The sequence below is a fragment of the Gossypium raimondii genome, chromosome 8 (assembly GCF_025698545.1).
Source record: "Gossypium raimondii isolate GPD5lz chromosome 8, ASM2569854v1, whole genome shotgun sequence".
Lineage (NCBI taxonomy): Eukaryota > Viridiplantae > Streptophyta > Magnoliopsida > Malvales > Malvaceae > Gossypium > Gossypium raimondii.
Genome location: NC_068572.1, coordinates 45800721 through 45823516, shown reverse-complemented (window position 1 = coordinate 45823516; position 22796 = coordinate 45800721). Strand labels below are relative to the sequence as shown.

Sequence of the window (22796 nt, the reverse complement as noted above, 5' to 3'; positions counted from 1 at the left end):
TTTTTGGGTCTACTTTATTTACTTTGTATCTTTCCTTCTTTCGAGTCCACATTATAATCAATATAACGAAAAGACAATTATCACCCTAAATGGAACCGCATGATATTGTAAAATATGGAACCGGGAGTCAAAGTCGAAAGTTTTAAGACTGCCAAACATCGCTGTCCTCCCACGTTCTTGCCTTTAAGGTCTCTCTCAAACACTAGTTCCCATTCGTCTCTTTCCTCCGTCGCCGGAGGACTAGAAAGCCCACCGCCACTCTCAAGGGCCGCCGGAAGCGGCCTATATTTAATATCTCCAACTAACGTCTCCGCGATCCACTCACGATGAGCACCGGCGAACTTCTCAGCATCGACCCTCAAGAGCTCCAATTTCCCTGTAAACATCTTCCAATGACTTTCCCTTTCCAAACATTTCCATTTCTGCGTTGTCAACTGTTTCCAATTCTAACATTTGTTGCTTATCCTGAATTAGTTGAACTGAGAAAGCAGATCTCCTGTTCTCTAAACTTGTCCAACAAGACCCACAGTTATGTAGCTTTTAAGGTAATTATGGTAAAATAAAGACACAAAGTATATTATAAACAAATAAAAAAACCTTCTTCCTTATCTGGGATTTTGTTGTAACCTAAGAATACTTAGATTCTTGATCTTCTATGTAATACTTAGATTCTTGATCTTCTACGTAATCTTTTTGTGTGTATGTGTTGTGGCTTTCGCAGGTCAAAACGACAAATCCAGAGAAGTACTGTGTAAGGCCCAACACTGGAGTTGTTCTGCCTGCCTCTACGGGCAACGTTATTGGTCTCTCTCTCTCTGCCACAGAATTTGAGTTTAACTATCATTATTTTAGTTAATTATGTGTAATGTTTAATTTACGGAAGCAGTTACAATGCAAGCACAAAAGGAAGCACCTCCCGATATGCAATGCAAGGATAAATTTTTACTTCAGAGTGTGGTTGCTAGTCCCGGAACCGCAGCAAAGGATATAACTCCTGAGATGGTATTTGCTATGATATACTCTTTTGTATCAGATTTGAGAATTGGGTTTTGTGTTTTCTAATTGTTGGCTTTCGAATGTGTTAGTTTAATAAGGAATCTGGGAACCGTGTTGAGGAGTGCAAGTTGAGGGTTGTTTATCTTGCACCTCCTCAGCCTCCTTCCCCTGTTCAAGAAGGATCCGAGGAAGGCTCTTCATCTACGGCTTCAGTCTCAGACAACGGTAGCTTGAACGCTTCAGAATTTACATCTGTGAGTATTCATCGGGTTTTAGTGTTTTTCAGTCTGCTCCTTAACCAATGTTAATGAGTTTTGTTGTGGTTATATATTATTGTGCCTGCAGGTGCCAAGGGCTCATGTCAAGCAGCATCAACCTCAACACAACTCATCGGATGTAACTTCTCTTTCTCTTTCACTCTTGTTGGTACTGTTAGCTTTGCCATTGGAATCTTATCGGCTGTTGAAAGGAATATTTAACAATTTCTATATAAACCAGTGAAGTAAAGTGAATTCATATGATTGCGGTTTCGTTTCGTAATTAGCATAATCTAGGAAATGGTATATTAATTTTCAAATTATAAAGTTGAAGAATACACTTGATGATACTGGTAATCATACTTGCACGATGCATCTTGAGGTGGAAATTTTCTTGACTCGTTTTTTCCTTCTATTTTCCCCCTAAATCACTTGTCATCAAACATGGTTCATTTAACATCACTTGTCATAGAGTTAAAGAATGTTTCTCAGCATACCCCTGTGTTGGGGTAATGGACTCTGATGTTGGGGGTACGCTAGCTTGTACATACCCGTGTTTGCCAATAAGTTTAGTAAAAACTTGTAGAAGAATTTTGTTCATTTTGAGTAAGATTACTGGGTTTGCCTTTCAAAAAATTGAACCTTTGGTGTTAACTTCTCAAATGCACTTGATGCGGCTCTATCACCTCGGTAGCTAATTCTGGCAATGTTCCTTTGTCACTGAAGCTATTCATTTTAAGTAGACTGATGCTTTGTTATGGCATTTTTATTCTGAAAAGTAGTCTTAATTACAGGCAAGGTCTCGCATTTCCAAGCTAGCCGAGGAAAAAAACGCTGCCATTCAGCAAAATAAAAGCCTTCAGCAAGAACTGGTAACTTACTCCTAATTTCCTAAGAGTTTCTTGCTGGGCACTTTGGAATATTTATTAAATATCTGTTGTCCTGAACAAAATAACTGGTACCCGCAAGGTTAAGGCATTGAGGACCAATTGCTAATATGTCAGATATAATAGTGCATCATCAATCATCCATGGTCACTGTCCAGCTATCAATAACTTAAAACTGTCTTCACGTTGAAATGGAGCATGAAAATCAGTCCCGAAAATGGGATTTAAAAAATTAGAACAACAGTAGAGAGAAACTGCTGCCGACAATTCTATCGATACAAGACCGACAGTGTTTATGTTAGTAGCTTAATTGCAGCCTCAATTTGAAATTTTAATTTGCAGGAACTCTTAAGACGCAAAGCCAGAAAAGGTCACACTGGTATTCCACTCATGTATGTAATACTTGTTGGCTTAATTGGCGTCATTTTGGGATACCTCTTGAAAAGAACATGAAGGTGGAAATTACCATTTTCTTTTCCGCCGGAAAAATGAAATGTAGGAGACTTTGAAGAAACAAATATTTGACCCATTGATTAAGTTGTAGCTCTTATTGAATGTATCACTTCACTACTGGTCTGTTTGTATGCTAGAAAACCATGTCCAATATGACAGGTAGAAGCAACTGTTGTTCATTGTATTAACTGGAATTAACTGGAAAGGAATTAACTGGAATTCACAATTGTGGCCAATAACTTGTTTAAGAACAATTCTGCAACTGCCATTTTACCCTTCAATTGTAGTGGACCGATTCAGGCTGAGTCGGCCTCAATTTGTCTTTTATACGTAAAAAATTGGTAAAAGATCTGTCTGGTTCTCAATTTGTCGAGCAATTTAATTCCTAAATGGTTTTTTTTATTAATTATACATATTTTTATTGATATAATAATCATTTACCCTACAATATTTATACAAAATATATAAACATCGAGGGCTAAATTTATTACTATACCAATTAAAGTTATGTACAATTGACGAAAAATATTAACAGTGTAATTAATTGTCTTGATTACTTATTTTTAATTTAACTGTGATTAAATTGTTCCAATCGCTTTTAAAGGTAATAGAGGTATTTTACCTAAAACTAATAGAAATTGGGTTAAAATCGCCATAGGTCTCTATACTCTTTACAAATTTAAAATTTAGTTTTTGTACTTTTTATTTTTAGGAATTTAATTCATCTACTTATCGATTCCAAAATTCAAGTTCATTATGTCATTTTTTAGTTACATTGTCACCAAGTGAGTATTTTTTATTTGAAAATGTCACACCAATAAATTTAACAAAAATTTAACAAAGATTAACAATTGGAGTTGAATTTTAAAATCTAAAAGAAGAGCGACTAAATCCTTAGACATAAAAGTACAAAGAGTAAATTTCAAATTTGTGAAGACTATAAACACCTAGACATATTTTAACCTAGAAATTAATGTGTAAACAAGGTAATGATATTAAGACGAGGATAAAACAATAGTTAGTCCATGAACTTGGTAGTATTTTTCCAATTTGGTCTTTGAACTTTTTACTCATATTAGTCTCAGAATTTAATAACTTTTTTTTTAATATGGTTATTGAAACTTAAATTTCTTTTAAGGTGTGATTATATGATATTTTTTATTTTAAATTTAGAGGTTATGAGATGCATATATGATGAAATTGAAGCCCACACCTTACCTCTAAGGTGTTAGTTAAAGGAGGGACTTCAAGCATGAGTGCCTACTTTTTAGTTTTGGTATAAAAAAAGGCAGAAACTCATGCAATGAAGGCGTTGTTTCTAAGCAGAATAACAAAGAAGGCAAAACCAAAAAGTGAGGACCAAAGAGAGAAGATATGGTGGGCAAGGGCAAGCATCTACTAAAGTTGAGTGAAATTTATCTCATAAATAAAATATCAATCCTTAATTCTTTTAATACGGGACCCATTTGTTTTCCGAAAAGAAGGGGATCAGATGAACCAGAAACTGCAATGGTTATTGAATTACAGAATTAGGGTCTAGTTAGTGACCCACCCAGACCCAGTCTTGTTTTTGAACTTGGAAGAAGACAAAAGCTGGCAATTCTCTCACTATCTTTCTTCTTCAAACAATAACAACTGAATCCCCAGATCTGTACTCCTAGGAGCTTCCTTCTTCAACACAAAACTGCTTACTTCGATTTCTTAATGAAAAAGTTGTTCTTCATTACACTTTCTTAGCAAAAAAATAAACACTATGTTCAATAAAAGGGTTTTTTTTCTTCTTCCTTCTAAATACTTTCTAATTCAATTAAAAAGTCGATTTTTTTACTTTTATTTCAATTTTCAAACATCTTTTAACTTTAACAATAATACTAAATTAGCTTAAGAAGATGCTTTTAGAGAGTGCATTCAATAACTCCTTTTCACCTTACATCAATGAAAAATATTATAGAACAAATTTATGAAATTATTATAGGTATAACCGTACAGTTACGGTTAACGAATCGAATGAGGAGATGAAATCTTTTTGCCATGGTGTCAGATGAGATTATGATGATGATCAATGGTGTAGCGTCAGTCTCTGTTAGGAGTATAAGGAAGGCCTTAGCCATTTGTTAGTCTGTTATACTCAAGTTGTTATGCAGTTGATGAATTGTTAGCAGCAGTTAACTCATACAACACTTATATAAATACTTGTAATTGTACCTATTCAAATAATAATCAATTCAATTCCTCAGTTCAATTTTTGAATTACTTTTCAGTATTACTAGATATTTTAGCATGGTATCAGTCGCCTAATCTTTGGAGAACTGCCATATTGTGCTCTCATGGCTACCACCGTTTCCACCGATTCAACCACTACTCCTCCATGCTGCTCGAAGTTCACCAACACTCAGTTGATTAAGTCTTTTCCTCGCCACGACACTGTGAAGCTCAATGATAACAATTTCGTGCAGTGGCGACAGCACATTCGTTTAATTACAGACGGTTATAATTTGACTGGGTTTCTAGACGGCACGTTACCTGCTCCGCCGAGGTTCATGTAGTCACCGGATGGTTCTTTGATGGCAAATTCAGAAGCCTCGTCTTACGTTCAATAGGATAAGTTACTTACCTCTTGGCTTCTTTCTACTATTGGCTCATCTATTTTGTCTAGTTTCACAGATGCGAAGATGGCGAATGACGTCTGGACCACCGCTACTCGCCTTTTTGCCACCGTTTCTGGTGCGAAGCTCTCTCGAATCCATCATGATCTTCTCTCGATCAAGAAAGGTGCGATGTCGATCAAGGAGTACATTGTGAAGATCCAGAACACATGCGCCTGATAGATGCAGACGGATCTCGGATTTCTGAAACGAAAAAGGTCGATATTGTGCTTGTCGGACTGCCATCGGAGTTTGACGCAGTGCTCACTCTTGCGTCCTTTTCATCTGAACCTCTACCATTACAACGTCTAGTTGATGTCTTATTGGAGTTTGAGAGTAGGCAGATCCATGCAATTCAGGAGGCACCGTTACATGCACACTCGGTGGAGGCCACCTCGTCACCAATGGTGGTCGATTTCTCGCGCGACGATCGTCCGCCTGCTAGTCGTGGGAGAGGCTTTAGATCCCGAGTTCAGTGCCAAATATGTGGCCAATTTAGACACTTGGATCAACGGTGTTACTACCGTTTTAACCGTGATTATGGTGGTCCAGCGTTGGGGGCAAAAGCTTCATCTTCATCTGGTTTTGTTGACCATGGTTCAAGTGTGTCGTATGCTGCTATGTCTGCTCCGATGACAATTCTCCGTGCTGGTCTTCCGTCAATGGCGCCTCAGTCGAACTTTTCCAGTGGATGGTAGAGTGTAACACCCCTAACCCGTATCCGTTGCCGAATTAGGGTTATGAGGCATTATCAAACATAGCACAGATCAAACAGACATTTATTTAAATTCAAGCACTAAGCAAAGTCGTATATATATGTATATGGATCACATAATCTGTAACACCCCTAACCCGTATCCGTCGCCGAATTAGGGTTACGAGGCATTACCAAACAAACACAACCATTTTTAAAAGCAAACTGATCACAAACATGGAAATTAAACCATTTTCGCATGGCTATTTATATTTTACAATCCAAATCTAACCAAAATCATACTCAAACCTATACATGCCATAAGATCGAGTTCAAATTTTTAACAAAATACCAAAAGAAGTCAATAGTGTGATAGACTATGCTGATGATCCCCGAGCTCGTAACGCGTCTCCAAAATCTATAAAACAAATGGACAAAAACAATCAAAGTAAGCTTTTTTAAGTTTATAGCATATTTAAAATACATATAAACTAACACATGTATAATCATTATATGCTTAAAATCAAGTTACATACATAATCATTAATTGCATATGAAATTTCCAAATATACTTATCATTTGCATTTCATTGAATGCATGTCTATGATCTTTCAAATACATATGTCAAAAGCTTATATTTTTACTTATCAACTACATGAATCAAATGCACATTTATACTTCTAATCCACATGTGCCGATTGCATACCTGTATATTCAACAATTTTCATATCAACCAATATATGTGCCTATTCACTAAACTCATAGATCGAAACATTTATAAGCTCATCGAATACGTATAAATAAATATTCATATACTTATTCATTATATATAATCCAAAATCATTTATATATATATATATATATATATATCAAATGCCTGTAATCACTTAAATTAACGTATTCACCCGCACTTAGCCTGCTAGGAATATAGCCTGATTCAGATCACCGGCACATAGCCTGCTAGGTTTATAACCTGGTTCATATCACCGGCACATAGCCTGCTAGGTTTATAACCTGGTTCAGATCACCGGCACTTAGCCTGCTAGACTTAAAGTCCGAATTAATTCACTGGCATTAAGCCTGCTAGGCGCTTAGCCTGAAAATTTTAATTTCACAGATACAAAGATGATTTCTCGTATATTTCTTAATAGCAACACACGTTCATAACTGTAACAACCCGGTTTTGACCCTAATCGGAATAGTGGTTTCGGGACCACAAATCTGAACTAGAAAAAAAATAAAATATTTTAAATATTATTTTGTGTGTTTATTATGTGTGAATTTAATTGTGTGAAATTTTCGTGTTTTAATTTTGTCATTTGAGTGTCCGATTAAATAAAAGGATTAAATCGCTTAAAATAAAAATTTAGGGGTTAAATCTAAAAGTACCTAATTGTTGTTGTCTTTTTAAAATGGGGGATTAATGATGCAATTAGACTAAAACATAGATAGTGGGTGGCTAAGTACTAAAATAACCTTATTATATATGTTTTGTTTATTTATTTTTAAAGGTTAAATTAGTGAATTAATAAATAATGTATAGTATAATGAAATAAAACATAAAATAAGCCATTGTCATCATCTTTTTACACCGAAACTAAAGAAAGAAAAAAGAGAAGAAAGCTTGGCTAGGTTTCGGCACTTGTTCATCTTGATTAAGGTTAGTTTTTGTTTCGATTTTTAATAATTTTTACGTTTTTGAGATTGTTGCTTCGTGTTCTTCAAAACCCATGTCTTAATTTTGTGAATTGATGAATATTTTGAGTTATGCCATTGATGAATATTTGTGTTTTGTGATGTTTGATGATGAATAATGGAAGATATGTCTTAGATTAACATGTTTTGTATTGGTATTTTTGATGAATTTGAGTATTTAAGGCTAAATTGTGAAAATAAATTTTTGAGGGACTAAAATGTGAAAAAAATGCAATGTGTGGACTTATATGAGAACCATGAATATTCGGCCCTTGTGTGGTATGGGCAAATTTTGTGTATTTTGTGTTTTGTGCAAAAAGGACTAAATTGCAAAAGTGCAAAATGTTAGGGGTAAAATGGTAATTTTCCCATTTATGTATTGTTGGACTAAATTGAATGTTTTGATGAATAAAAAGGTTAAATTTGATTATGTTTAGATCAAGGAACGAAGAAAACGAATTTGGATCGGGGAAAGTCGAAAGTAATCGAATAGTCGATCGTGTTTGCTGATATCCGAGGTAAGTCTATTAGCTATTAAATGTTATTAAATTAGTATATATGTATGTATATGTATTTTATTTTTGCTGAACGATAATTTAAAGTATATTTATTTAATATTGTATAAATGATTTATATACAAGTATTTCTAATGCTTGAACAAATAAGTTTATACTTATATAAATATTTGCAAATGGTTAAGGTATGAAAGGTATATAAGTATATAAATATATATATATATGTTTTTGAACATGGTTGAAGTATGAGGGTTTCATATGTATATACAATATTCACGTATGTATATACATGTATGAATTATTGATTAAATCAAAGGTATAGATACCATAAATATATATACAAAAGGTTCGAATGAATTTATATGTATATACATGGTAAACTTTTGGATTTGATATATGATATGTATGTTTTAAAAGTATATGATAAATTGAATAAGCATGTATATACATTTTCATATTAAATTTAAGTATGAAATTATATACGTATAGGTTAGGTTCGAATATGTATATATATGTACATGTATAAGTTATTATATTGAAATTAGATATGAAGTTATATATATGAGTATGAGGTTCGATTATGTATGAATATATATATATATATAAGTATAGGTTTTGAGTTAAAAAAATTAAGAGTCATGAATAATGATATACGAAAATGTATGAGGTTGAAATAGTTGTATGTGTATGTATAAATTCTTGAAATGAATTTAATGCATGAACTATGTATTATTGAATGAGTGTGGTTTGAATGAGTATAAACGTATGTACGATTATATGTATTGAACTAAAAGTATGGATTGTAAGTACAGATTGTAACCGGGCTATGGTTTGCCAATTTCTTGAAAGTGTGGTTATAGCTATATGAATTATGTATATATGTTTAAAACATGTGTAACGCCAGTAAGAGTTATATTAGAAATTATTCTCGTATTTGTGATATTCGTGTTCGTACCTAGCGTGCTTAATGCGGTGAAGTAATTCAGACTTTACGTCTAGCAGGCTTAATGCCGGTGATACATTTCAGACTATATGTCTAGCAGGCTAAGTGCCGGTGTACTAAATCAGGCTTTGAGCCTAGCAGGCTAAATGTCGGTGAATCTGTTTAAAATTGTGTGAGAATATGCAATGGATATATCTATGATTTTTGATTATATGAAATCGATGAATACATATGTACATTAGATATATGTGGTTGTTAAACATATATATGTTGAGCTTATGTGTTTGATAATTAATCATGTATGCATTTGATATATATATATATATATATATACATGTACTCATTATATATATATATATATATTGAATGTATGTGTTAGCTATGTATTCGGTATAAATTCATAATGAGTATATTTATATACAAACAAATATAAAATGTGATTGATGTATATATATGTGTTAGATTCAATTGATTTAGAGCTTACCATGAGATGAGTGTACATATACAATCGGTTTGATATGTGTATAATATGTATATATGCTCGATTGTATACATTCAATTGTAATGTTGTTTTGTATAATATATATATTAAATTGAATTCATCCGACAGGTATACATATCTGACTATAAATGAAATGGTCTGAGTACAATAATGTATGAATGTTAGTTGGTCGTGTTAGTTGAAATTTCAGTAAAATAGATTAAAAGGTTATGTTATTTATTTATTTATATATATATTTGATATCGCTGTAGACTTACTAAGCTATAAAAGCTTACTTCGTTTGGTTTTATTCATTTGTTTTATAGATTTTGGAGACGCGTTACGAGCTCGGGGATCGTCAGCAAAGTTCATCACTCTATCTACTATTTCGGTACTTAAATATTTGAACTCAACTTATGGCATGTATAGGCTGGACGAGGTTTTGAATGTTACATTATAAATTCTGTATATGAAATTAATAGTCATGCGAAAATGACTTATTTCCTATGATTGAATTTGGTTTCGTTGCATTTGTTAAAAAAAAAAAAGAAAAAAATAATAATAACAAACAAAAAGTTGTATTTGTTCGGTAATGCCTCGTAACCCTAATTCGGTGACGGAGACGGGTTAGGGGTGTTACAATAACATTTATGTATAATTCACAACCTCAACTTTATCCCAAGAAAATTGGTAATCCATGTTCGAATCATACAAGCATTTATAATTTATACTTTTAATCCAACTCAAGTATTTGTATCTATTCGAGCCACACACATGCATATGTAAAGTCCATACTTTACATTTATTTCAAAAACTTATATATATACACATAACTATATATTTGAACCTCACACATATGCATATATGTAATATTCATACTTAATTAATTTCAATTCATATACTTTTAATTATAGCTCATCAAATATACAATAGATGTACATATATATATATACATATTTGAACTTCATTTATGCATATATATATAACACTCATACTTAAAATTCATTACAAGAACATATACATATATGTGAACATGCTCATTCAAATATAGCATATACATATAAATTACAACTCACATATACATATCTATTGAAACTACACATACAATCATGGGTTACATATCTTTAATAAAATCCAAGAGTTTATACATGTATATACCTATATATATATGTTCGAACCTAATATATATATATATATATATTATACATACCTTTGATTAAAATCAAGAATTTATACATATACAACATTCATACTTTAACTAAATTCAATAACTTTTATATATATGTATATATATTCGAGCATTATATACATATATATATACTTACTCATACCTTTATCTAAATTCAAGACTTGTTCATGTATTTACATATTTATATTCAATTTAACATATGCATATATAACTTTCTTACCTAAATTCAATACAAAAGATTTACATATATATATTTATGTATATGCTTATTCGAATATCAACTATACTTATACACATTTCTTACCTTCATTTCAACCCATAAATCTATACAAGATTATACTTGTATATTTGAACATGCTATATATATATAAATATCATCCATACTTCAAATTTTATTCAATCAATATACTTTAAATTATAGCTAAAAATAAAATACAATTAGTATGCATGTATAAATATTAACTTAATAACTCTTAGTTGCTAATAGACTTACCTCGGACGATGGAAAATCGAAGTCGGACGATTATTCGACTAATTTGGCTTTTCCCCGATCTAACTCTGATTTCTTTGGTTCTCGATCTAAATATATTCAAAATAAGATAATTTATTTATTAACACATTCAATTTAGTCCAAAAACACATAATTTGGCAAATTACTATTTTGCCCCTAATATTTACACTTTTTGCAATTTACTCCCTATTGCATAAAACACAATTTACACAAAATTTGCCCATACCACACAAGGGCCGAATATTCATGGTTCTCATACAAGTCCACACATTGCATTTATTTCACATTTTAGTCCCCCAAAAATTTAATTTCTCAATTTAGCCCTATTTACTCAATTTCACTAAAAATTCCAATACAAAACATATCAATCTATCACATATATTTCATTTTTCATCATCAACTATCACAAAGTCTAAGCATTCATCAATGGCACATTTCAAAATCATCAACAATTCACAAAATTAAAACATGGGTTTTGAAGAACACAAAGCAACGATCTCAAAACGTAAAATTATTAAAACCGAACAAAGAACTAACCTCAATCAAGCTTTTATATGACCGAATGTAGCTAGGTTTTCTTTCTTTTTTCTTTTGTTTACTTTCGGCTAATGAAGATGATAACCTTTAATTTTTTTCTTTGTTTTGTTTTTAATTAACATATATTAGTTTGTTTTATTTATTTACCTTATTAACCTTTAATAAACTATTTATATTTCATATAACATAAGGATATAATTGTCCATAGCCACCCACTATCATTTCAAATGGTCTAATTGACATTTAAGACCCCCATTTTGAAAAGACAACAACAATTAGGTATTTTTAGATTTAACCCCTAAATTTTTATTTTACATAATTAAACCCTTTTATCAAATTGAACATTCAAACGATTAAATTTCCACACGAATTTTTCACACCTATAACTTAACATATAATAGACACTAAAAATAATATTAAAATATTTTTCTAATTCGGATTTGTGGTCCCGAAACCACTATTCCAATTAGGGTCAAAACCGGGTTGTTACATAATCAATTTAACGATGTGCAATGAAACATATTACAAGTGCTTAAGGCATAAAGATGTTCGAACCACATGATTTAACATTAATGGCATCTATTTACTTAAAACGCATCCCAGCATATAACATTATATAGTATATATATATATATGAAACATAAATCAAAACATATATACATATATATCATAAATTGAATATCGATTATTTTACTTCAATACTTAGCATATTAACCAACCGAACCATCTTATACCATTAAATAATTTAATATAAATTCAAGCATAGTAATATTTCATCATAGCCGAACCTATATAGTCATCATACAATCTAATACATCATAAACTCATTGTTTACCATTCATTAATCAAGTATATAAGCAACTTTGGTGCAACTCATAAGACCTAATAAACATATTTTATTTCAGAACGAATAATCAAAACAAACTATCATTCCATCTATAGTATAATTAACATTTCACCTAAATTTATTAACATATAAGTAAATCTAATTATCATGCCAACATGTATTTATTCGACCAACTCATTACAATTATCATTATGACATATGCGTATATGAAAATACATATATAATTTCAACTAACCTATCATGACCAACATTTATGTATATCATCTATTCTTTCCACACCAATTCTTAATACAAGACATACATATCCATCAATTCAATATCATAGCACAACCGAAACTCATCCCTTAACCAATTTACAAAGATAAACACCACTTCAAATTAAGTTTAGATCATGATCAAATATACATTATGTTCTTTCATACTCTTTAGTCAATTGTTTAGTAAAACTTACAAGCATTTTTACTATGTTTTAAACTTACTAATACAAACTAATTCATGAATTATTCATGATGTAACCAATCAAGACATAAAATCAAGTTACCAATCATACTAATTATCATTTATACAAATAGACTTATACCATGGTCGAATCATTGCAACCAAACACATTGAACATTCAACCTAGAATATATAAAACTAAGTTTAAACATAATGATCAAGCCATTTTTAATTAAACCGAATTTAAGCATGGGAATTAGACCATTAAAGCATATTCGTTAATACCAAACTCAAAACAAAAAGAGATAAGCCATTTTCGCACGGCTTTTAATTACACATACACATTGATTTCAAAATCACCATTTTTAACTAAGCTATACATGCCATATATTTGAAAATAATTTAGCAAAATACCAAAAGGAGACACCGATAGTGTGATGAACTTAGCTGACGATACCCGAACACGTAGCGGTCTCCAAAAATCTATACATCGAAACAATAATCCAACACATTGTAAGCTAATTTAGCTTAGTAAGTTACAAGCAAATAACTCTACAATTTAACTTGATATCTAGAATAATATTTAACCAATTCATACTTCTAAATCATCTTACCTTTAACTTCCCATAGCATAATATAATTATTCACGTCATACTATGATTTAACAAAAATCAATATAAATACTCAACTATAAGCATTTCTTCAAATTTAAGTACAAGGCCAAGTACCTTATACATTTTATTATCATAAAATATAATGAATCATCTTAAATAAATATGACTCAATTATAATCACCACCTAGGTTTGATACATACAAAATTAATCTTGAATACCATCAAAATAATTATTACTCACTTTGTTACTCATGATTTCTCGATAAGTCAAATACTCGATATTAATAATCTTTCGAAAATATTTAATAAGTATGCACACTTAGTGCTTAATAATCACACTCGCACAGTTAGTGCTTTACCATTATACTCGCACACTTAGTGCATTTCAATTAAACTCGCACAATTAGTGTTAATCTCATTATCGTTTATTTTTATACTCGCACACTCAGTGTTGGGGGTCAACAACTCAATACGTCATATTTCAAAAATCGTATCACTACATATATATCAATTCAATTCAGCATAATTACGTAGATGTTAAGATAATTTAAAATGACACAAATATGTATGCTTAATAACTTACCTCGGATGTCGTCGACAAATAGATCGGCTACTCAACTACCTTTGATTTCCCCCGATCTAAATCCGATTTCTTGGTTTCTTGATCTAAACATATTCAAATAAATCTCATTTAAACATATTTTCATTCAATTTAGTCTAAGAACACATAAATGGGCAAATTACATTTTTACCCCTAATATTTCACATTTTCACAATTTAGTCCTTTTTGCTCAAAACACAAAATACACAAAATACATAAAATTTGACTACACTCCTTAAGGGTCGAATATTCCTAGTATCCATACAAACCCACACATTTCATTTATTTCACATTTTAGCCCCTAAAAAAATTATTTTTACAACTTAACCCTAATTACTCAAATTCATCAACAATTCAAAGACAAAACATGCTAATCTAACACATATATTTCATATTTCCTCAACTAACATCATAAAACTCAAACATTCATCAATGGCACATTTCAAAATTATCATCAATTCACAAAATTTAAACATGGGTTTTAAAGAACACAAAGCAACGATCTCAAAAACGTAAAAATTATCAAAAACCGAACAAAAGACTAACCTCAATCTAGTTCAACAATGGCCGAACCCTAGCCAAGCTTTTATCTTTTATTCTTTCTCTAGTTTTGAAAGTGAAGAAAGATGATATGATAATGGCCTTGTTATTATCACTATTATTATTATAACATATATTATAATATTATCATTTTTTTTATTTTTAATGTATAAAAACCATATATTAAAACAATATGACGTCCACTACTTATAGTATTGGCTAAATTTCAACATAAGGCCTCCAAATTATAAAGACAAAAATAATTAGGCACTTTCTTATTTAACCATCAAATTTTCATTTTACGCGATTAAGCCCTTTTTATTAAATCGACACCCAAACAACAAAATTAATTTACGAAACTTTCACACATTTAAATTCACACATCATAAACACACAAAATAATATTAAAATATTTTTTAGACTCGGATTTGTGGTCTCGAAACCACTATTCCGATTAGGGTCAAAATTGAGCTGTTACATAAAGTGGTTCTTTCTCTGCTGCGGCTCTCTCTTTTTTGCAAACTAGGGTTCCTCAACCTTTTGTGCCTTATGAGGATAGGGTCGATTATGCGCTTGGGCCATCTGTTGGGCCTGGTGCTAGACCGCATAGAACTTCAGCTGGGCATAGCGCTAGACCATATAGGTCATCAGTTGGGCTTTGTCCTTCTTTTAGTCCTTATCATTAGGTTGGACCAAATTTAGCAGGCCATCAGTTTATCCCAACTTCAGTAGGCCCTGATCTTAATAGCCATTTCAATAATGTTGGACCGTCTAACATGTTCACCCTACACCAGCCGGTTTAGAACTGTGTTCAATTTACGGAGACTATTGGTCATGGTCTAGGTTTTCAACCTGTCGGTAGTGATGAGTCTGGGCCAGATTATGGGTCCCACGTTTCATGGAGCATAAAACCACGTACTCGTATTTTTCCTGCTTCGGTGCCGCCGTGTGTTGGGTTGCCCCGTGTTCCCAACTTTCACACGTTTGATGTCTCGAATTCCAATGGATCCAATGTTAATGCAACTAATTTTGGGTCTAATTTTGATAATGATTCCTATATTCCTATGCTTGTAGGGATATCATCTTGGTATCCAGATTCAGGGGCTATGCATCACGTCTGTCGATAGGCTTCTGCTCTGAATGAATCAACACCGTACTCAGGTATATCTCATCTTCTCATGGGTGATGGGACTCCCACCAAAATTTCAAGTATCGGTAATTCTATTTTGCCCACGAAGAATAAATTAGTTCACTTGTCTAATGGTTTATGTGTGCCGACTATACGAAATAATCTTCTGTCTGTTTCCCAGTTTGCTATTGAAAATAACATATTTTTTCAATTTCATCTGTCTTACTGTGTTATTAAGGACATCAAGACTCAAGAAATTTTACTACGGGGCCACATTCGTGATAGTCTATGCCAATTCTCCCCGATTACTTCTGTTCACACTACAATGGCTTCTCCTACCTCAGATATTGAGCTTATGTCTTCTTTTAACAACTGTAATACCTTTACTTTGTGGCACCAAGACTTGGTCACCCATCTTCTCCTATGATTAAATCTGTTTTAGATAAATATCAGATCGTATTAAATAACTCTAGTCTTACCAATGCTTGTATTGCCTACCAGAAAGGGAAATTTCATAAATTGCCCTTCTCTCACTCTACTACTAAATATAATAAACTGTTTGTTTTGGTTATCTCTGATTTATGGGGACCTACGTCTGTTGCTTCTGGTACTCACTGGTATTATGTGTCGTTTATTGACATGTGCACTTACTATACTTGGCTCTATCTTATTTAGCGTAAGTTTCAAGCTGTGGATTGCTTTATTCAGTTTTAGCGGTTGGTTAAAAATCAATTTAAGTGAGATATTAAACAGTTTCAGAGTGATTGGGGCAGAGAGTTTCATGCGTTCAAATCTATCTTGATAGAATATAGAGTCATTCATCGACTTTCCTGTCCGCATACATTCGAACAGAATGGTGTGGTAGAACATAAACATGAACACATTGTTGATATGGGACCTACCTTGTTAGCTCAGGCAAATCTTCCTATGAGTTTTTAGGGCTACACATTTTGTTGTACAGTTCATCTTATTAATCGCCTTCCCACATCTGTTCTGAAGTGGTAGTCTCCTTTTTCAGTTCTCCATGGCAAAGATCCCACGTATGATCATTTATGAGTATTTAGATACTACTGCATTCCATATTTGTGGCCTTTTCAGTCTCATAAGCTAGATTTTTGGTCTCAGCCATGCACCTTTTTGGGGTATAGCTCTCAACATAAGGGGTATCAATGTCTTATTCCAGATGGAAAGGTTATTTTATCTCACCACGTTGTGTTTGATGAAAATCATTTCCTGTTTCCTAAGTCTGTCACTGACTCCTCATTGTCAAGTTCATGTGTCTCTACTTATGTGCCTATTGTTGATAGTCGATCCACTGAATCTTCACAACCTTATCAGTTTCACCACTTGTTTTGGCTTCGTCTTCAACCCCGTCTATTGCAGTTCCCTCTCTAGTTGACTCAGGATCTTTACCTCTGAGCACCGCTCTTCAGCCATCCTCTGTCTTCTCTGATCTTCTGCCTATTCCTCAGCGCCTGAGCAACACATGTTCCATGGTTACTCGTTTCAAAGTTGGGATTTTCAAACCAAAAGCATCCACTGTTGAAGCTTCTACTTATGAACCCTACAAAATTGATGAGGCGTTTGCTAGTGAGGAATGGCGTCAGGCCGCTCAAGCTGAATATGATGCTCTTCTTCAAAATTCTACTTGGGAACTCGTTCCCTTACCACCTGATAGGAAGATTAGTGGTTGTAAGTGGCTATTTAAGGTTAAGAAAAATCCTAACAAGACTGTTGCTCGTCGTAAGGCCAGGTTAGTAGCAAAAGGTTATTCCCAGGTTCTCGGATGTGATTTCAAAGAGACTTTCAACCTTGTGGTCAAACCTGCCACTATTCAAACCATATTTTCTGTTGTTGTCTCTAAAGGCTGGCAACTTTGTCAAGTTGATGTTAATAATGTCTTTTTAAATGGAAATCTCACTGATGAGGTGTTTAAGTAGCAGCCTACAGGATATGTTCAATATGGTCCCCATAGTGAGCACTTGGTGTGTCGTCTGACTAAAGCTTTATATGGTCTACGTCAAGCTCCTCGTGCATGGTTCGATAAACTGAAATGTTTCCTTCTCTCTACTGGGTTTGTCTTATCTAAATCTGATGCCTCTTTATTTGTTCGTGTTACATCTTCCTCCACTTTGTCTGTCTTGGTTTATGTGGATGGTATTATTGTTACTGGAAGTCTGTCAGATAGCATTGATGGTTTTGTTCAACAATTACATAGTGAATTTTCGCTTAAGGACATGAGTGATCTCCATTACTTTCTCGAAATTGAAGTTACACAATCCTCCATTAGATGTCTCCATTTATGTCAGCGTAAGTACATTCGAGAAATCCTTGACAGAAGTGGCTTAGTTAATGCAAAAAGTGTTCACACACCTATGATCAATTCTTCAATATTATCAAAGGATAAAGGAGATCGTCTAAGTGATCCCACTGAATATAGGAGTCTTGCCGGTGCTTTACAATATATAGTCTTAACTTGACCTGATATTGCCTACGCCATGAATCGAGTTTGTCAATTTATGCATACTCCAACTACTGTGCATCTGGTTGCATTAAAATGACTTTTACGTTATTTACATGGCACTATTGATTTTGGGCTAGTTTTTCGTCCCTCTAATAGATTGTCCGTAGTGGGATATGTCGATGCCAACTGGGGGTTAGATTTTGACGATCGTCGGTCAATGACAGGGTATTGTGTGTATTTTAGATATACACAAGTCTTGTGGTCATCCAAAAAGCAACAAGTAATGTCTCGATCTACAGCTAAGGCTGAGTATCGGAGTTTTTCTGCCGCCACCAATGATGTTACTTGGTTAATCTCATTGTTACAAGAACTACATTTGTGTTCTGCTGACCTATCCGCCATTTGGTGTGACAATTCGAGTGTCGCCGCTGTTGCAGCTAATCTTATTCTTCACTCTAAATTCAAACATGTTGAGCTCGATCTCTTCTTTGTTCGCGAAAAAGTTGCAAATGGATCACTTGTTGTTGGTGAAGTTCCGGCTTGTGATCAGGTGGTTGACATCCTCACCAAACCCCTATCTGCTTCGTCCTTTGTGCGTTTTCGCAATTATCTTCAGATTTTACCTGTAGAGAAGTTGGGAGAATGTTAGGAGTATAAGGAAGGCCTTAGCCATTTGTTAATCTGTTAGTTTGTTATACTCAAGTTGTTATGCAGTTGATGAATTGTTAGTAGGAGTTAACTCATACAACAGTTATATAAATAATTGTAATTGTACATATTAAAATAATAATCAATTCAATTCATCAGTTCAATTTCTGAATTACTTTTCAGTATTACTAGATATTTTAGCAGTCTCTCACCACTTTGAGGTAATTTGGGGCAATAATGTTTTCAAAGTTTCCCATTTTTCATTGAAAATAATTTCGTGAATGATTTACTTTTTCGTAAAATTAATATTTCTTGATATTTGGATGAATTTGTATAAAATATTTTTATTGTTTGACAAATTAACAAGCATACATTTTAAATTTTCTTATCTTTTATTATTTAATTGAGTTTATTTTATGTCTATAAATTTATATTTTACGTTGTTCTTTATAAAACAAACACGACATGAATATATTTGTTATAAAATATTATAATGCAATTTTCTTATAAAAGAAAATTGAAATTTATTTTATAATAAGAAAATATTTTATAACAATCAATGTCTTATATAAACTTAATAATAAATAATACTTAATTAAAACTTAATTTAAATTACATATATGAGAATACATATTAATACATTAGAGTTGTAAGGATAAATGAAGCTAAGCATTATTTAAACACTCATCTTTATATAATTAAAATATTCATATTTTTATACTAGATTTAAATATGTCATAAGTTATTGTACTCTTCAGTAAATTTGAAATTTAGTCCATGTACTTTTTATTTTTGGGTTAGTCCTACTTTTTAGATATCAAAATTTAGGTTAGGTTGTTAATATTATTAAAAGTAGTTTGTTAAATTCATGTTAATTATAATGTCATTTTTAGTTACATGAATACCAAATATTTTTATTTAAAATGTGACATCAATAAAGTTGACAAAAAAATTAACAATGTTAACAATTGGACTTGATTTTCAAATCAAAAGTAGAGGAATAAATTCTTGAAAATAAAAATATGACACTAAATTCCAAATATGTGAAAAGTACATAGACCTATGACATATTTTAATTTTATACTACAAAACATTTATTCTTAATATATTTATAATTGTAATAAATATTTATTATTAAAATATTAATATTGAAATATTAAATAATTTATTAAAATAATAAATTATATTAATAATTCATTATATGTTTAGATATAGATAATTAACTATGTATGTTTAATATTGAAAATGATAATATTTTATTAATTTTAAATATTTTAAAATAAAATAAAATTTATTATTAATATAATAATACTAAAATTGAAAGTTAATTTTATATAAAAATAAAATAGCTTATAGAAGAGCTTTTTCGGAGAATAATTAGAAGAAAAAGGTTTATTTTCCTTTACCTGTAACTCATTTTTCCATTGATCATACTATTTTTATGAAACAAACATAAAAAAATTATAGGAAATATTTTTCAAAAATCATTTTCAGAGATTCAATCGATGCATATAAAAGTTTTAAAAATTTGAAAATTCAACTCAATAAATACCGAATCAAATTTAAACTTTTCAAGTTAAACTTATATATGTTGTAAGAACGAGTGTTTATAAAAGTCTTGTTGATACCTTCAAATTAAATGTTAAGAAAAACATTATTGAAGAGAAAAGTTACCAATCGAAAAATAATCTTTCATCGCTGCTGATGTCAAGTTCTTTTCTTTATAAGTAAGTGACCCATTTAGTAAGTTGCCTCTAGATTTCCTATTCCATTTAACTTTCAATAAGTTTATCATCCTTCCATTTTTGATCTTTCATCACTAAAGGGGGCTGCTGATGTCAAGTTCTTTTCTCTTTGCTCAAGATGCAACCCAAACATTAAAGAAAATAAAACTAGACGAAGCTACTAACGCAAAGCTAGTGTAAGACGAGCGTTTCTTCATAACAAAAACTTTCTTCTTTCAAAACATGTTTATAACTATTCTAGTATAGTTTTTAAACTAAATTTTATTTTTATTAGATTTTATAATTTTTTATATTAATTCTATTCTATTTTATTTTTCATTATTATTAGATCTAGTTTAAATTGATTTGAGCTTTTCTGGGTTCGTTGTAGGTCTGAAATGAAGATTGGAGGAGTGAGGCAATGAAGAAAAATTGACAACAAGCTGTTTAGTCCATGCTGCGTTAAAAGACTAGGAACCAGGTTATTCCAGGTAGCCATTTAACGAATTTTTTCTCTAATAGTTTACACGAATGAATTCTTTCTAATGTGCAGGACAATACAAAGATTCATGGGGAGCTAATTCGCGTACCTTTTTGGATTACTTGCTTGGCGCAGTTGGAAGAACTGTAATCTCTTTATTTTTCAAGAAAGAACTTGGAGCTCGAGTGAAATAGCTAAGCCAAACAATATTTTTCGGCCTTTAGTGATGAACCGAATGGATACTACGAACTTTCTTTTGGAGAACAGACAATTGAGAATTGGGTTCTTATCAATACCGATGGTGATTCAAGGAATGCAACTTCTGGGGGAGTAGTGTGCGATGAGAATGGGGATTGGGTCTTTAGGTATAACTGATATATAAGAAAGTGTTCGGTTTTTTATGCAAAACTTTGGGGCATTTTGGAAGGTCTCAAGCTTATTCAACGTAAACATCATGACGAGGTGATAATTCAATCAAATAGCTTGGAAGTTGTTAAAAGCCATTCAAGGAAGCATTTCCAATGCATGCATTTTGTCTCAAAAAGACAAGTGGCTCTTGCGATACATTACTAGGGAGTATAATTAGGTTGCAGATTGTTTAGCCAAACTAGCTTTGGCCAAAATACAAGATTTGCAGGTGTTTGATTTCCCTCCAAGGACGATTCTAGCATTTCTTGAAACAGACAAGGGAAAATGTGTTTTTCCACCAACTCTTTTTGCCTTTAGCTTAATAAATATTTATTACTTGATTTAATTTTAGTACTATGAATTAAACAAAGGTAAATAGTTTATACTTAACTGGCTAAGGGAACGATTTGATTTTATTACTTTATTAATCAGCCCTCCACATTTTAATTCCGGACCAACATGAGAGTATACCATATCGAAAAATTAATTTTATAAACCAGGTCTCTATCACCATTCATGATTTCTATTCACTAATTATATATATGATATGGGAAAAAGATAATATAAATATTTTTAATTGATAGCAACATAGATGTTTGTGGTTGGTGATAAAGTCTTTCATCATGTTATTTGGTGCTTGAGCTAATGAGCAAAATTCTAGAAGAGAAATGCAGAATAGTTACGGGCAGCCTGTTATTATGGTTGCCAACTTTGAGTGCCCAAAGAAACTTGGTTACATTATTGTGGGATAGGCATCAATTAGAAAAAGTTGAAAGGTGTTGGTGCCAGAAAATTCCCTGTTTTCCTTTACACCTGACCTACCAACCATTTGGGATTTGTTGTTCATCCCAGAATAGATTGATGGTGAAAGATCTGAAATGAACGGTTGCCATTGCTGCCAGCAATTACAAATAATATTAATAAATTCTATTGATCATCCCCCATGCGTTTTTCTTTCTCTTCTAATTTAATAATGCATTTTTAGTTCTTTTTCTTCATATATTCCACATCCTTTCTAAGTTTGATGAAAAACTCAATAGTGAAATACGTAAAAGTTGAACTACAAACCAAGTATTATTAGATTTGGGAAGTGATCTAC

General features: G+C 32.0%; 1 protein-coding gene and 1 long non-coding RNA gene across 3 annotated transcripts; both read left to right on the top strand.

Moving 5' to 3' along the window:
- The first annotated feature begins 104 nt into the window (after positions 1–104).
- Positions 105–2832, top strand: LOC105791665 (vesicle-associated protein 1-2). Its single transcript, XM_012619852.2, has 8 exons — positions 105–378; positions 475–545; positions 722–803; positions 887–1002; positions 1086–1250; positions 1342–1392; positions 2048–2125; positions 2483–2832. Exons 1-8 carry the CDS (start codon positions 327–329, stop codon positions 2591–2593), a joined length of 726 nt encoding a protein of 241 aa, XP_012475306.1. The 5' UTR covers positions 105–326; the 3' UTR covers positions 2594–2832.
- An 18039-nt stretch (positions 2833–20871) lies between these two features.
- LOC105791664 (uncharacterized) lies at positions 20872–22172 on the top strand. Of its 2 annotated transcripts, XR_008198924.1 has the most exons (3): positions 20872–21005; positions 21200–21299; positions 21362–22172. It is a non-coding gene; the product is annotated as an uncharacterized LOC105791664 (long non-coding RNA). The 2 variants fall into 2 exon arrangements; XR_008198923.1 differs by having other exon boundaries at positions 21200–22172.
- Positions 22173–22796: the final 624 nt, after the last annotated feature.

Coding starts and splice junctions, on each gene's coding strand:
- LOC105791665 (XM_012619852.2), top strand. CDS start 327: ATGAGCACCGGCGAACTTCTCAGCATCGACCCTCAAGAGCTCCAATTT. Junction 804..886: donor CTCTACGGGCAACGTTATTG/GTCTCTCTCTCT, acceptor TTACGGAAGCAG/TTACAATGCAAGCACAAAAG. Junction 2,126..2,482: donor AAAGCCTTCAGCAAGAACTG/GTAACTTACTCC, acceptor TTTAATTTGCAG/GAACTCTTAAGACGCAAAGC.